The sequence below is a fragment of the Nerophis lumbriciformis genome, linkage group LG33, assembly GCF_033978685.3.
Source record: "Nerophis lumbriciformis linkage group LG33, RoL_Nlum_v2.1, whole genome shotgun sequence".
Taxonomy (NCBI): domain Eukaryota; kingdom Metazoa; phylum Chordata; class Actinopteri; order Syngnathiformes; family Syngnathidae; genus Nerophis; species Nerophis lumbriciformis.
The window spans coordinates 7,543,013-7,557,369 of NC_084580.2; the positions used below are offsets into that span (position 1 = coordinate 7,543,013).

Below are 14,357 nucleotides of genomic sequence, written 5' to 3' on the forward strand. Positions count from 1 at the left end.
AAAAGGTTGGTAAAAAAAAAAAAGTTTGCAAAGCACCGGTGTGGAAGATAGGATTGACTATGATGAACCATGCAATAATTATGGTTGTTGTGGCATCGGTGCGGGGGTTATGTGGATGGCTGGAGGTCACAAACATGCTTTTGTGAGGAAGAATGGATGACTGGGAGAGAAAAGAGAGCTTGTGTTTGTGACAACGTGGTGGAAAAGGACCAGTCCAACTTGTCTCCAAAGACTTTAAGGTTTGACTTAAACGTCAATATTCAAAGTCAGTGACGTCATCGCCATCCGTGGGGTTTAGTTATTTAGAAAGTGAAAGCGACCATTTCCGATAGCCCTCCTCGCTTCGTTGAAATGCCTGCGAAGCGCGCCCTCCCCCCTCCCCCTCCCTCACAATGGTACGACCGACTGCTATAAAAAGGCTCGCCGTCGAGGTGCACGTCATCTTTCAAAAAGCATCTCGTTAAGATTTCCGCCTGCTGCAAAAAGGTAAAAAAAAAAAAGATGGAAACACACGGCGAGACGAAGGCCAAGACCCTGGACGAGCTCATTCAAATCCTGCATAAAATATTCGCGAGTGACCGCATCAACGTGGAGGAGGTGCAGGACGTCATGGAGGCGTACGTGAGCAACAGGGACGACTGGAAGATGTATTCCAAGTTTGACAAACTAAGGTAAAAAAAACAAACACGATTCGTATGTAAGGATAAGATAACGCACTTTTTTTTTTTTAAAGAGGAATGATGCGTTTTGCACGCTGACTCTGACGTCATGGTGTCGAATTGTTGTCATATTCCTGCACGTAGCTTTGAAAACATGCAGCGTAAATAAATACATTCGTCAAAACGATCATTATTAAAAAAAGAAAGAACGCATTCAAGTGCATGTTTGCATTTTCAAGAAGTTAAAGCGATCCGATGTTCATATTGTTTTAAAAGCCTTTTTTGCTAAAAAAAAAAAAAAATACTTATTACAATGAGCTGCTGGTGATGAAAGTTGATGGTTGTCATGGAAACAGCCTTCAAACAAATGTAGACTAAATATTTTTGTAATAATCATTGTCAATTGTTTTCACACAAATACAATGATGTGTGGGATCGTTGGGGCTTGTGCAGCCCTTTGAGACACTTGTGATTAAGGGCTATATAAATAAACTTTGATTGATTTTTAATTAAGACTAAATGAAGTTATCAAAAGTTGTGAATTCTCCAAAATAAAACAAAAAGACTGACTTAAGATTATTTTAAAAAGTATAATCTTACACGAACGAGTTGACGTGGAAGCTGATGGTGGTTCTGAAAACAGCTTTTTAATACGGAATAAAAAAAAAAGTGAATTGTATATTTTTTTAAATGATACATTTACTATTTATTTTTGTATTGATGTATTTAAAAATGTTATATTACTACACACACCTGTATAGATTTTACAACTGTGTGACACAAATTTGATGGAATTTAATTCAGACTAAATGAAGTTATCAAAAGTTGTGAATTCTCCAAAATAAAAAGAGTGACTTCAAATTATTTTTAAAGTATTTATTAAAATAATCTTACACGAATGAGTTGATGTGGAGGCTGATGGTGGTTCTGAAAAAAGCTTTTTAAAATTTAATTTGAAAAAAAAAGTGTCTATTTTTGTATGATTTTTTTAAATGATACATTTACTATTTATTTTTGTATTGATGTATTTAAAAATGTAAAATCTATACAGGTGTGTGGTAATATAACAACTGTGTGACACAAATTTAATTAAGACTAAATGAAGTTATCAAAAGTTGTGAATTCTCCAAAATAAAAAGAGTGACTTCAAATTATTTTTAAAGTATTTATTAAAATAATCTTACACGAATGAGTTGACGTGGAAGCTGATGGTGGTTCTGAAAAAACTTTTTAAAATGGAATTAAAAAAAAAAATGTGTCCATAATTTTACATTGTTTATTTTTTTAAATGATACATTTACTATTTATTTTTGTATTGATGTATTTAAAAATGTTATATTACCACACACACCTGTATAGATTTTACAACTGTGTGACACAAATTTGATGGAATTTAATTAAGACTAAATGAAGTTATCAAAAGTTGTGAATTCTCCACAATAAAAAGTGACTTAAAATTATTTTTAAAGTATTTATTAAAATAATCTTACACAAATGAGTTGACATGGAAGCTGATGGTGGTTCTGAAAAAAGCTTTTTAAAATGGAATTTAAAAAAAAATGTGTCCATAGTTTTACATTGTTTATTTTTTCAATGATACATTTACTATTTATTTTTTAATAGATGTATTTAAAAATCTTATATTACTACACACACCTGTATAGATTTTACACTGAAATACAAACTGTGTGACACAAATTGGCATACAACTGTTGCATAATGTTTACTTTTTTTCAGTGTATCCTATTCACAAAATATCCAAAAACAATTATCAACTTAAAATCTATTTTTTAAAAAGTTGTTTACATACCATCAGCCTCCTTTTGAGTAAGATGTTTGTGTTTTAAGCCTATAACCAGGCTGCTTTGTTGTTTAATGTTATAAACTGATGTGACCTATATTCCGGTGGACACGTGTTCTATAGCAAATGTGAGTGTTTTGATTGTCAGTGGAGGCAGGGAGAAGCGGGGCGGGGTGGGGGGTCTTTAGGTCTAGTGAACCAATCAACATTTAGGAAAGGACACACACCCGCTCATGTGCAGAGGTTGTTTCACTGGTGGCGTCATGATCACCCGGGAGTCGCAGCAGCTGCTTCCAAAATATTTGGAGACTGACAAAATGCAAGGGGGGGGTCACATTAGCTGTATTGGCACACCCCCCCTCCAAGTCTATGAACCAGTTTAGATCTGGGTGTCAATGCAATGTTGTTCTTTGTGATCATGTTTAGCAGTCTTGTGAATCAACAATAATAGCTCCCTATTTAAACTACAAATCAAAAGTGACAGTGCGCTTAATTGTGTGGTTGTTTTGCAGATACACAAGGAACTTGGTTGACGAAGGCAACGGAAAGTTCAACCTGATCCTCTTATGTTGGGGGGAAGGCCATGGCAGGTAAGACAACGTGTAACTAGCCCCTTTTATTGGGGACAAAAACAATATATTTGCTAACCACAGATCACAAGGATAATATTATTTAATGGTGATGAAAGAAGAGTATATTCTTTTAATATTGGTCCAATGAAAAATACTCCTGCTTTTGGTGTTTTCACTTGTTAATATGACAGCATTGTATAGGAAAATTGTTAAATCCATCCATCCATTTTCTACCGCTTATTCCCTTTGGGGTCGCGGGGGGCGCTGGAGCCTATCTCAGCTACAATCGGGCGGAAGGCGGGGTACACCCTGGACAAGTCGCCACCTCATCGCAGGGCCAACACAGATAGATAGACAGACAACATTCACACTCACATCCACACACTAGGGCCAATTTTTAGTGTTGCCAATCAACTTATCCCCAGGTGCATGTCTTTGGAAGTGGGAGGAAGCCGGAGTACCCGGAGGGAACCCACGCAGTCACGGGGAGAACATGCAAACTCCACACAGAAAGATCCCGAGCTCGGGATTGAACCCAAGACTACTCAGGACCTTCGTATTGTGAGGCAGATGCACTAACCCCTCTGCCACCGTGAAGCCCAATTGTTAAATTAACAACCTTTTATTAGTTGTGTTACCATATTTTTCAGAGTGTAAGTCGCTCCGGAGTATAAGTCGCACCCGCTGAAAATGCATAATAAAGAAGGAAAAAAACATATAAGTCGCATTTTTGGGGGAAATTTATTTGATAAAACCCAACACCAAGAATAGACATTGGAAAGGCAATTTAAAATAAATAAAGAATAGTGAACAGGCTGAATAAGTGTACGTTATATGAGGCATAAATAACCAACTGAGAACGTGCCTGGTATGTTAACGTAACATATTATGGTAAGAGTCATTTAAATAACTATAACATATAGAACATGCTATACGTTTACCAAACAATCTGTCACTCCTAATCGCTAAATCCGATGAAATCTTATACGTCTAGTCTCTTACGTGAATGAGCTAAATAATATATTAGATATTTTACTGTAATGTGTTAATAATTTCACACATAAGTCGCTCCTGAGTATAAGTCGCACCCCCGGCCAAACTATGAAAAAAAACTGCGACTTGTAGTCCGAAAAATACGGTACTTATTCATTTGGGCATAATAACTAGGATAAGTATAAATCAAATAAATATAGTGATATTTTTATTTATTTCTGATTAACAGAGGCATCACAGTAATTAGTTAATTTAATAATTAATGGCTCATTAACAATTAAGGCAGAATGGAGTGCACTACTTGCAACGACCAGCAGAGGTACTGTTTATTGGGTCCAAACTAGTTTGGGATTCGGCGACATGAACGACTTTTTCGTTGCAGCACTCAATTTTCAATTTTTATATATATATATATATATATATATATATATATATATATATATTACAGTACAGGCCAAAGATTTGGACACACCTTTTCATTCAATGTGTTTTCTTTATTTTCATGACTATTTATATTGTAGATCGTCACTGAAGGCATCAAAACTATGAATGAACGCATGTGGAGTTATGTACTTAACAAAAAAAGGTGAAATAACTGAAACCATGTTTTATATTCTAGTTTCTTTGAAATAGCCACCCTTCGCTCTGATTACTTTTTCGCACACTCTTGGCATTCCCTTGATGAGCTTCAAGAGGTAGTCGCCTAAAATGTTTTTCACTTCACAGGTGTCAAAATTTTGATGCCTTCAGTGACAATCTACAATGTAAATAGTCATGAAAATAAAGAAAACGCATTGAAATGATAAGGTGTCCAAACTTTTGGCCTGTACTGTATATATGTGTGTGTGTGTGTGTGTGTGTGTGTGTGTGTGTGTGTGTGTATATATATTTATATATTTATTTATTTATCACACACACACACACACACACACACACTTGTATATAGTGTGTTTGTGTATAAAATGTATATATAATATACACTTTGAGGTTTTCAAAAACTGAAAGCCATGATCAAGATTAGAACAAATTAAGACTTTGTATAGGTATTTCACGTTGCACTTAATGAGTTTATATCACACATTAGTGGAGATGTCCGATAATTTCGGCCTGCCGATATATGCGTTAAAATGTAATGTCTGAAATTATCGGTATCGTTTTTTTATTATTATTAAATAAACATAAAAAACACAAGATACACTTACAATTAATGCACCAACCCAAACCCCCCCCCCCCCCATTTACACTCATTCACACATAAGGGTTGTTTCTTTCTGTTATTAATATTCTGGTTCCTACATTATATATCAATATATATCAATACAGTCTGCAAGGGATACAGTCCGTAAGCACACGTGATTGTGCGTGCTGCTGGTCCACTAATAGTACTAACCTTTAAGTTAATTTTACTCATTTTCATTAATTACTAGTTTCAATGTAACTGTTTTTATATTGTTTTACTTTCTTTTTTATTCAAGAAAATATTTTTAATTTATTTATCTTATTTTATTATTATTATTTTTTAAGTACCTCATTTTCACCATACCTGGTTGTCCAAATTAGGCATAATAATGTGTTAATTCCACGACTGTATATATCGGTCGATATCGGTAATTAAAGAGTTGGACAATATCGGATATCGGCAAAAAGCCATTATCGGACATCCCTACATATTAGTTTTACATTTCAAGTTGAATTGCGGACATAAATGAACTTTTGCATGATGTTTTGAGTTTCACCTGTAGACACTACCAAAACTTGAATGGCCCTCACTAATTGGTCTCAATATACTTTCATCTACAGCCAACTCTTGCATTGCCTCTACTTCATTTTCCTTACTACTACTCATACATTATGTACAAAATATAAGCAGTTTTTGTGCAGCCATCCGCTCGGTGGAGATTATTATTAGACGGCGTGTCCTACATGTTAACGTAGTGCTCTGTGCAAATATTTGCTACTCCTTCACACAGTCGAATACACCACTTTTTCAAGATATGATGATTATACAGTATGATATAGATAGGTGTATAATTAAAGCCTGCTGACACACTGTGCACGCCCTGTGTGCTGTGACCACTTTGCAGTAGTATCCACGACCACTCGGACTCCCACTGCTTCATGAAGATGCTGCAGGGCGAGCTCAAGGAGACGCTCTTCGACTGGCCCAAAGAGGAGGGAGGCCAGATGACCGAGAGGTCACACAAGATCCTGAAGGAGAACACGGTGGCCTACATAAATGGTAAGAATAAATCGGTTTTGGTGGCGCGTCTGTTTTTCTTTCCGGGGGAGTTGATACAAAACCAACCTTTACTCGGAAAATGGACGTCCGCAACTTTTTGAAGTTTTGTCGACTGTCACCATTGTTTGTGGCAATGTATTTGAAGCTTGTTTCATGCAGTAAACCTTGTTCACAACATTATATTAACACTGTACGTGTGTTTGTGTTTTAGACTCCATTGGCCTGCATCGCGTGGAGAATGTCAGCCACACCGAGGGCTCGGTCAGTTTGCACCTTTACAGCCCCCCCTTCCAGACGTGTCAGGTCTTTGACCAGCGCACCAGCCACAAGAGCACAGCCCAAATGACCTTCTGGAGCAAATATGGAGAGAGGACTCCATTTGTAAGCCACTCTATATCATTGTGCACTTGTACAATTCACTCGTGATATTCTCAGGATGGGTATAAATAGTACTAGCAGCACATATTTGGTTACTTACATTCACTGCCTAAGAGCAAAAAAATAATAAACAAAAATAATGATAGATCATATTAGTCACGTAAAAAGATAACTGGAAAAATGACTCATTAAGGCGCAGTAAAAGTGCATTATTTGACCCAGCCTTTATGCAAAGAAAAAATGGAGTAATAAAACAAAGATGTATTTAAAAAAAGAATGACTGTGCACGGATAGATCATTATAATTATTGTTTTTTTATTATTTTAAAAAGTCAGAAGAATGCTCTGCAAGACTCCCTGCAGTGCAGAAGATATGTAAAAAAAAAAAAAAAAAGTCATTTAAAAAAAAAAAAGCTATTTAAAAAAAAAAAAAAAAAACATCTATAAGCCCAACAATAACCCTGCCTGACTGACTATAGTCCTCCAAGTTTCCCAGCCTCTCAGTAAAATGCCAATAATGAAACAAATAAATTGCATATGTTTCAATGTAACCTACAGGACTCAATATAACTCAATGTAACCTACAGTACTCAAGATATCATGACTTAAAAAAAATTGCAATAATCAAACATTGATGACATATTTTTTTTAATAATTATATTGCCTGGATATGTTATGAACAGTGGATTCCCACCTTATAAGCAAAGACAAATGCTGGCTAGAAATAAAATGGAAACAAATAAGCACATTGAATTAATATATTCCAATAAAATAGACTTATTTTGTATTCCATAATTAAATATTTTGCAATTTTTGCTATATTTTTCTTGGGTTGACTCTTTATTGATCTTCTTTTTTAAATAAATTAAAGCCACACAAACTTGCACTTATTTAAGTATTTCACCGGTCAACCTACTGTACTGCTCTCTCTAAATTGATTCCTCAAGCTGCAGGAAACCGGCATTTTTATGAGGAGTCTTTTTATAGAACACAGCTTTAACAGCGTTTAAGCTGCACCCTATTCATTAAACCCATTTATATTTTAAATGGCATTCCCACAGGAGTGTTGCTTGAAGGCTAAAAAGTATGTGCTCGTAAGAGATATCTAAAATCCACTATGAGACACAGCAACAACAGCTCTACCTTAAATCCACAAGCTGTTAAAGAATATACGACCACAACATTGTGGAGTTAGTGCTTAGATTGCAACACCAAACAGACGAGATAAGATAGCGGCAAAACAAGGCAGTACATAATGAACACACCTTGCTTTCTCAAAGTGTTATTTTAAAAGATGATTTATTCTGCTATTATAATTTATAATAGTTGTTTTCATCACCTAACTGTTGTTTCCTTTGATCCTAGACTACAACAGCAACGAAGGAGAACAACTAATGCTTTCCAGCAGAGACTCTGTAGTTTTGCTTATAAAAGGCTTTATTTTTTTGCCCTGTTTTTACAGATTTTTATTAGTTGTTTTTTAAAAAACTGCTGGTGACGATGCAAAATTGTTGAAAAATCAGAGGCTACTGATAAGTTCAAAAGGACATCCTGCTGATTAGGATGGCTTTATAGCTGCTTGGCAATAATGAGCTGCACAGCATGACTCTGCATTCATTCTCTCTGGGCAGAACCATGCCCGAGCTGTACAATTTCACTACGAAAACATTGCCTTTTTCCGGAGTTTGTTCCTTCTTTAATGATATGTTCCATAAACGGATAGATTGCTATCCCAATTTCCCTCGCAGTTGATGACTTTTCTACTTCTTGTGAATCGATGTCACTCAAAATTGTCTTTATCTGTTTTATTTGTAGCTACATTCACATACTGAAGGAGTCTTACTGAAGAAAGTAGCACTGAAAGTGACCGCTTAATTTCTGTTCAAGAAAGAAATGTGATGACAATGAACAATAAACATGATTATTCGTTCACAGAACGTAACGCTGTGTGGTCTTTATTATGTTTGACTGTGATGTTGTAAACGATGACATATGGTCTTGAAATTGGTGTGCGAGCGGGAGAAAACTCACAATATCATGTGTTCTAATTCATGATGGTGTCCCTCAAGGCTCTATCCCAGGGCCAATCACTTATTACAGTGGAATCCGTTCATGTCGACACTCCTTGCCCCACATTTCCACTTGATGTAAAACGGCCGCGTAACAACACCTGAACGGCGACGGACTCGTTCTGTTTTTCATTCAAGTCCAAAGGGTCTGTTCCACTAACCTGACTCTCGCCAGATCCTTGTAATTCGCTGAGCTCCACACCAGGATCTGGGACTTCTCAATAGGAGATGTATTTCAGAAGGCGAGGCCTTGTAAAAAAAAATAATAATAATTGTATGTGCACTGCAAAAACTGAAATCTAAGTAAGAGTAAATATCTCAAATAAGAGTGATATTTGCTTATTTTCTGTCTGATAAGATAATTCTTCTCACTAAGCAGATTTTATGTTAGAGTTTTACTTGTTTTAAGGGTTTTGGTCCTAAATTATCACCTATATTGAGTAAAACATGCTTGAAACTAGAAAATCAACTGATGCAAAGCCGTGTAATTAACACTCAAGTATAAAACTACTTTTTTAAAGTAATAATTTCTTCAAGCATGGAAAAAAAAATGACTCATGTCATGTCAAGATAATGGCACTAGCATTTACTTTAAGAATATTTTTCAACATATTGAGCAAAAAGTTTGTTTTTTTTCTACCAAGAAAAGTGCACTTGTTATTAGTGAGAATATACTTATTGTAAGTTATTTTGGGGTTCATTGAGGTTAGCTAATTTTACTTGTTTTGGAAAGTCTTGACAAGCCAAATTTTCTTGTTCTATTGGCAGATCATTTTGCTTAGTTCAAATAAAATACCCCTAATTTTTTTTCCTTTTCTTGTTTTTAAACACTGACTTTTTGCAGTGTGATTGGATAAACCACTTGTCCGTTATTTTTAATGACATAAATCACATCGAAATCAACCCGTGACGCTGATCTGACATATTGGATAACGACGGAGCGAAAATTAAGAGCACTTTTACTGAAACAACGCAGCAATGTCAGTAAGCGATCAATGTCGTTTGTGCAAAGACAATATGCGAATAAAAGGCTTCATTGGGAACAGCAAAAAAATATTTCACAAAGTCGCCAACGAAAAAAGGTTCGGCCCTCTTCCCATTTCCTTCACCACCAGTGGAGCGATTTGGTAAATCGAGCTCTTGTCAAACCCAGTTGGAAGAAGTGCTAAAACATCCTTCAGATCAGTTCTCTGTTGTTCATCTTTTAAAGAATTAATATTCGATAGATTCGACAAAACCGTTGCAATAGCAGAATCAATGTCAGCACACGACTCCTCGCTGCGTACCGCTATTGTTTGATTCAAACCATACGTGGACCCCGACTTAAACAAGTTGAACACTTATTCGGGTGTTACCATTTAGTGGTCAATTGTACGGAATATGTACTGTACTGTGCAATCTACTAAAAAAAGTTTCAATCAATCAATCGAACAGTCGCTTCGGCGCTACGTCACATCTATGAAATCCAGCCCGACGATCCTGATTGGTTCATTATTTTTTGCTATCTTGAAGGAGTTTGCGTTGCCCTCGATCCCAGATCCTTGTGTGGAGCTCAGCGAACTACAAGGATCTGGCGAGAGTCAGGTTACTGTTCCACCGCCTGCTGCGGAACGTCACCGACATCCCGTTGACGTTCAGCATTCCAGCGCTAAATATCCGCAGAGCGTTTATATTTGCCGTATGCCGCAACAAGTTTCGCTAAAGTCAGTTGGTGTTGGACAGGAAATCATGCACAAACACGCAAAATAAATAATCCTGTTTACTTCCATGGTAAAATACTCCGTTTCCAAGTCGGTCGTATTTTACACTTGAAAACGTCCTAATGAGCGGCGACCGACATGAAGTCAATTTGTCAAAGGTTTTCAGGCGTAACTTCACACTGCAAAAACTGAAATCTAAGTAAGATTAAATATCTCAAATAAGGGTGATATTTGCTTATTTTCTGTCTGATAAGATAATTCTTCTCACTAAGCAGATTTTATGTTAGTGTTTTACTTGTTTTAAGTGTTTTCGGTCCTAAATTATCTCAGTAAGATATTACAGCTTGTTGCTGAGATTGTATGACCTATGATGAGTAAAACATGCTTGAAACTAAAATATCAACTAATGCAAAGCTGTGTCATCAACACTCACAAGTATAAAACTACTTTTTTAAAGTAATAATTTCTTACTGCAAGCATGAAAAAATAAATCATGACGCCGAGCGCATATCATTATGTCAAGATAATAGCACTAGCATTTACTTCAATCAATCAATCAATCAATGTTTATTTATATAGCCCTAAATCACAAGTGTCTCAAAGGGCTGCACAAGCCACAACGACATCCTCGGTACAGAGCCCACATAAGGGCAAGGAAAAACTCACCCCAGTGGACTACTTAATTTAAGAATATTTTTCAACATATTGAACAAAAAGGTCTCTTTTTTTTCTTCCAAGAAAAGAGCACTTGTTATTAGTGAGAATATACCTATTTTAAGGTATTTTTGGGTTCATTGAAATTAGCTACCGGTAATTAGGGACCGAGTTCCTTTGGGACAGAGGACCCTATTGAATTTCTAGCATTTGATTATTATACTGCCGCCTCTTTGAGCTGTAATTTGACCCTCTTAACATGCTTCAAAACTCACCAAATTGGACACACACACCAGGACTGGCGAAAATTGCGATCTAATCAAAAAACCAAACCCCAAAACTCAATATTGCGCTCTAGCGCCCCCTAGGAAGAAAACACAGACAAAACTGCCTGTAACTCCCAGTAGGAATGCCGTACAGACATGAAACAATAACCTCTATGTAGGTCTCACTTAGACCTATATTTCATACACTGACAACCCCCAGCAAAAATTAACAGGAAGTTTGCAATTCCCCCTTCAAAACAAAAGTTGTGTAAAAACAGTCACCTTTTTTCAAACATTATCTCCTCTGAGCGCGTTTGTCGTGTTGGCTTCAAATTAGCACATGAGAGAGATTGAACCCTTCTGATTAAAAGTTGATGAAAGAGTTTTAATTACTGCTCCGGTTTGGATTTTATGAGCCCTCAAAGTCTGTCCCGTCCATCGCTGCTTGCAGCTTTAATTTGACTTGTTTTGGAAAGTCTTTGACAAGCCAATAAAATACCCTTAATTTTGTATTTTTTTTTTCTTGTTTTTGAACACTGACTTTTGCAGTGCACCTAGTTGACACAAATGGATTAGGACATGCTGATGCTGGAAGTCCAAAATTAAATAATATACAGGCATATCCCGGGCAGCTATATGGAGATATGGGGGCCAATGTCAAATAACAGCTGATACGGGTATCAGGACAGCAAGAGGGTAGTGATGTGCGATATCACTCATTTTCTTTCCCAGCCGATGCCGAGTAAAATTCAGGTTGATATCGGCGCTACCGATCTCATACTTTGTGTAAATGTACCTAATGTGTCCGCTAAGATTTAAAAAGTTGTGTATCTAAAATAACATCGCATTAGGAATACTGTTGTTTATTATCTTACATATAATTGTTATTTAACATTATATATTTATTTCAAACTCTGAAGTATACTGAGGTAGTGGACGTGAATAACAATATAGCCAAGCTAACACAACAGGAAGAAAAGAAAAGGACAAAATCATACAATATTGCCTGCTCAGTGGTCTTGTGGTTAGAGTGTTCGCCCTGAGACAGGAGGGTCAAGAGTTCAAATCCCGGCCGAGTCATACCAAAGACTATAAAAATGGGACCCATTGCCTCCCTGCTTGGCACTCAGCGTCAAGGCTGGAATCGGGGGTTAAATCACCAAAATGATTCCCGAGCACGATGCTGCTCACTGCTCCCCTCACCTCTCAGGGGGTGAATATGGGGATGGATCAAATGCAGAGGACAAATTTCACCACACCAGGTGTGTGTGTGACGATTGTTGGGATTTTAACTTTAACTTTAACTTAAAGTACACAAAAATTGTGTTTCAAACCGTAAAAAACAAAATAAGTAACATAATAAAAGCATTCAAATTAACTAATGAGAACTATTTAAATAAAAAGTAAATCCCAATTCAGTTTCATGAACATACTAACGTGAAAATACTGAACATCTGAATAAAAGCAATCAAAATTGACACACTGCCTCATTCACAAGTTTAGTAACTTTTTTTTTTACACTGTGTTTCTGTTAATGACACACATTATCTCAAATAACTGAAGTTTCAAAAGTATCGACGTCAAGTGAATACGACCTGTACACTCTTACCCAACAGAGCTGCTGTAGTTATTTTGTTGTATGTTTTGCCTATAATGACAATTTTGTATTAATTTTAAAAATTTAAATGGCTCCATTTTGTTAGTTGCTTTGGTTGTATCCGGGTTATATTTTGAAGCTTACTTTGCAGGAAAGGAAGTCACTTTTTAATAGTTTGTCACTCGTCAGTAGTTATTGTGTTGTTGTTCCACACGTTTTGGCGATATTTTTAGATGTATTTTTTTTTTTTATCATATTACAACAATGGTCCCCTAACATTACAACCTTTTCTAAATTATTTTTAGAACCTTTCCCATTTCCCATTACAATTTCAATCATCAATCAAAGTTCATTTATATAGCCCTTAATCACGAGTGTCTCAAAGACCTGCACAAGCCACAACGACATCCTCGACTCAGATCCCACATCAGGGCAAGAAAAAACTCAACCCAATGGGATACAATGAGAATCCTTGGAGGGGACCGCAGATGTGGGGAGCCCCACCCCTGGGCGACTGGTGCAATGGACGTCGAGTGGATCTAGTTAATAGTGTGAGAGTCCAGTCCATAGTGGGGCTAGCAGGGGATCATCTTGAGTGGAGACAAGTCAGCAGCGCAGAGACGTCCCCAATTGATGCACAGATGAGTGGTCCACCCCGGGTCCCGACTTTGAACAGCTAGCGACTCATCTGTGGTCACCTAATAACCTCTCCACGCAGAGCAGAAAAGAGACGGCAGATCAACTGGTCTAAAAGGGGGGTCTATTTAAAGGCAAATTAGTTTTAAGATGGGACTTATATGCTTTTACTGAGGTAGCATCTCTAACTGTTACCAGGAAACAGTTTTAATTCCCAAAACGAAATTACATTTTCTAAAATCATTTTTGTAGTTTTACTTATATTTCATTGTGGTGTCCCACAAGGCTCTAACCTGAAGCCATTACATATTACACAGTATGTTGCCTTTGCAGATTTAAACAATAATATATAAAACATACACTATATTGCCAAAAGTATTTGGCCACCCATCAAATTATGAGAATCAGGTGTCCTAATCACTTGGCCCGGTGTATAAAATCAACCACTTAGGCATGGAGACTGTTTCTACACACATTTGTGAAAGAATGGGCCGCTCTCAGTGATTTCCAGCGTGGAACTGTCATAGGATGCCACCTGTGCAACAAATCCAGTCGTGAAGTTTCCTCGCTCCTAAATATTCCAAAGTCAACTTTATTCTAAGAAAAGTGAAGAGTTTGGGAACAACAGCAAGTCAGCCACCAAGTGGTAGGCCACGTAAACTGACAGAGAGGGGTCAGCGGATGCTGAAGCGTATAGTGCAAAGACTTTCTGCACAGTCAGTTGCTACAGAGCTCCAAACTTCATGCAACCTTCCAATTAGCCCACGTATAGTACGCCGAGAGCTTCATGGAAT

The 14,357-nt window shown here is 36.8% G+C and overlaps 1 protein-coding gene across 1 annotated transcript; it reads left to right on the forward strand.

Annotated features, from left to right (window-relative positions):
• The first annotated feature begins 422 nt into the window (after positions 1–422).
• On the forward strand, positions 423–8,578 carry LOC133575566 (cysteine dioxygenase type 1-like). Its single transcript, XM_061928240.1, has 5 exons — positions 423–671; positions 2,973–3,050; positions 6,110–6,264; positions 6,476–6,645; positions 8,007–8,578. The coding sequence occupies exons 1-5, from the start codon at positions 502–504 to the stop codon at positions 8,034–8,036; spliced, it is 603 nt and encodes a 200-aa protein (XP_061784224.1). The 5' UTR covers positions 423–501; the 3' UTR covers positions 8,037–8,578.
• Positions 8,579–14,357: the final 5,779 nt, after the last annotated feature.

Excerpts from the sequence above, each read along its gene's own strand:
- LOC133575566 (XM_061928240.1), top strand. The coding sequence starts at position 502 with ATGGAAACACACGGCGAGACGAAGGCCAAGACCCTGGACGAGCTCATT. Across the intron at positions 3,051-6,109 it reads TGGGGGGAAGGCCATGGCAG|TAGTATCCACGACCACTCGG; the intron begins GTAAGACAACGT and ends ACCACTTTGCAG. Across the intron at positions 6,646-8,006 it reads ATGGAGAGAGGACTCCATTT|ACTACAACAGCAACGAAGGA; the intron begins GTAAGCCACTCT and ends CTTTGATCCTAG.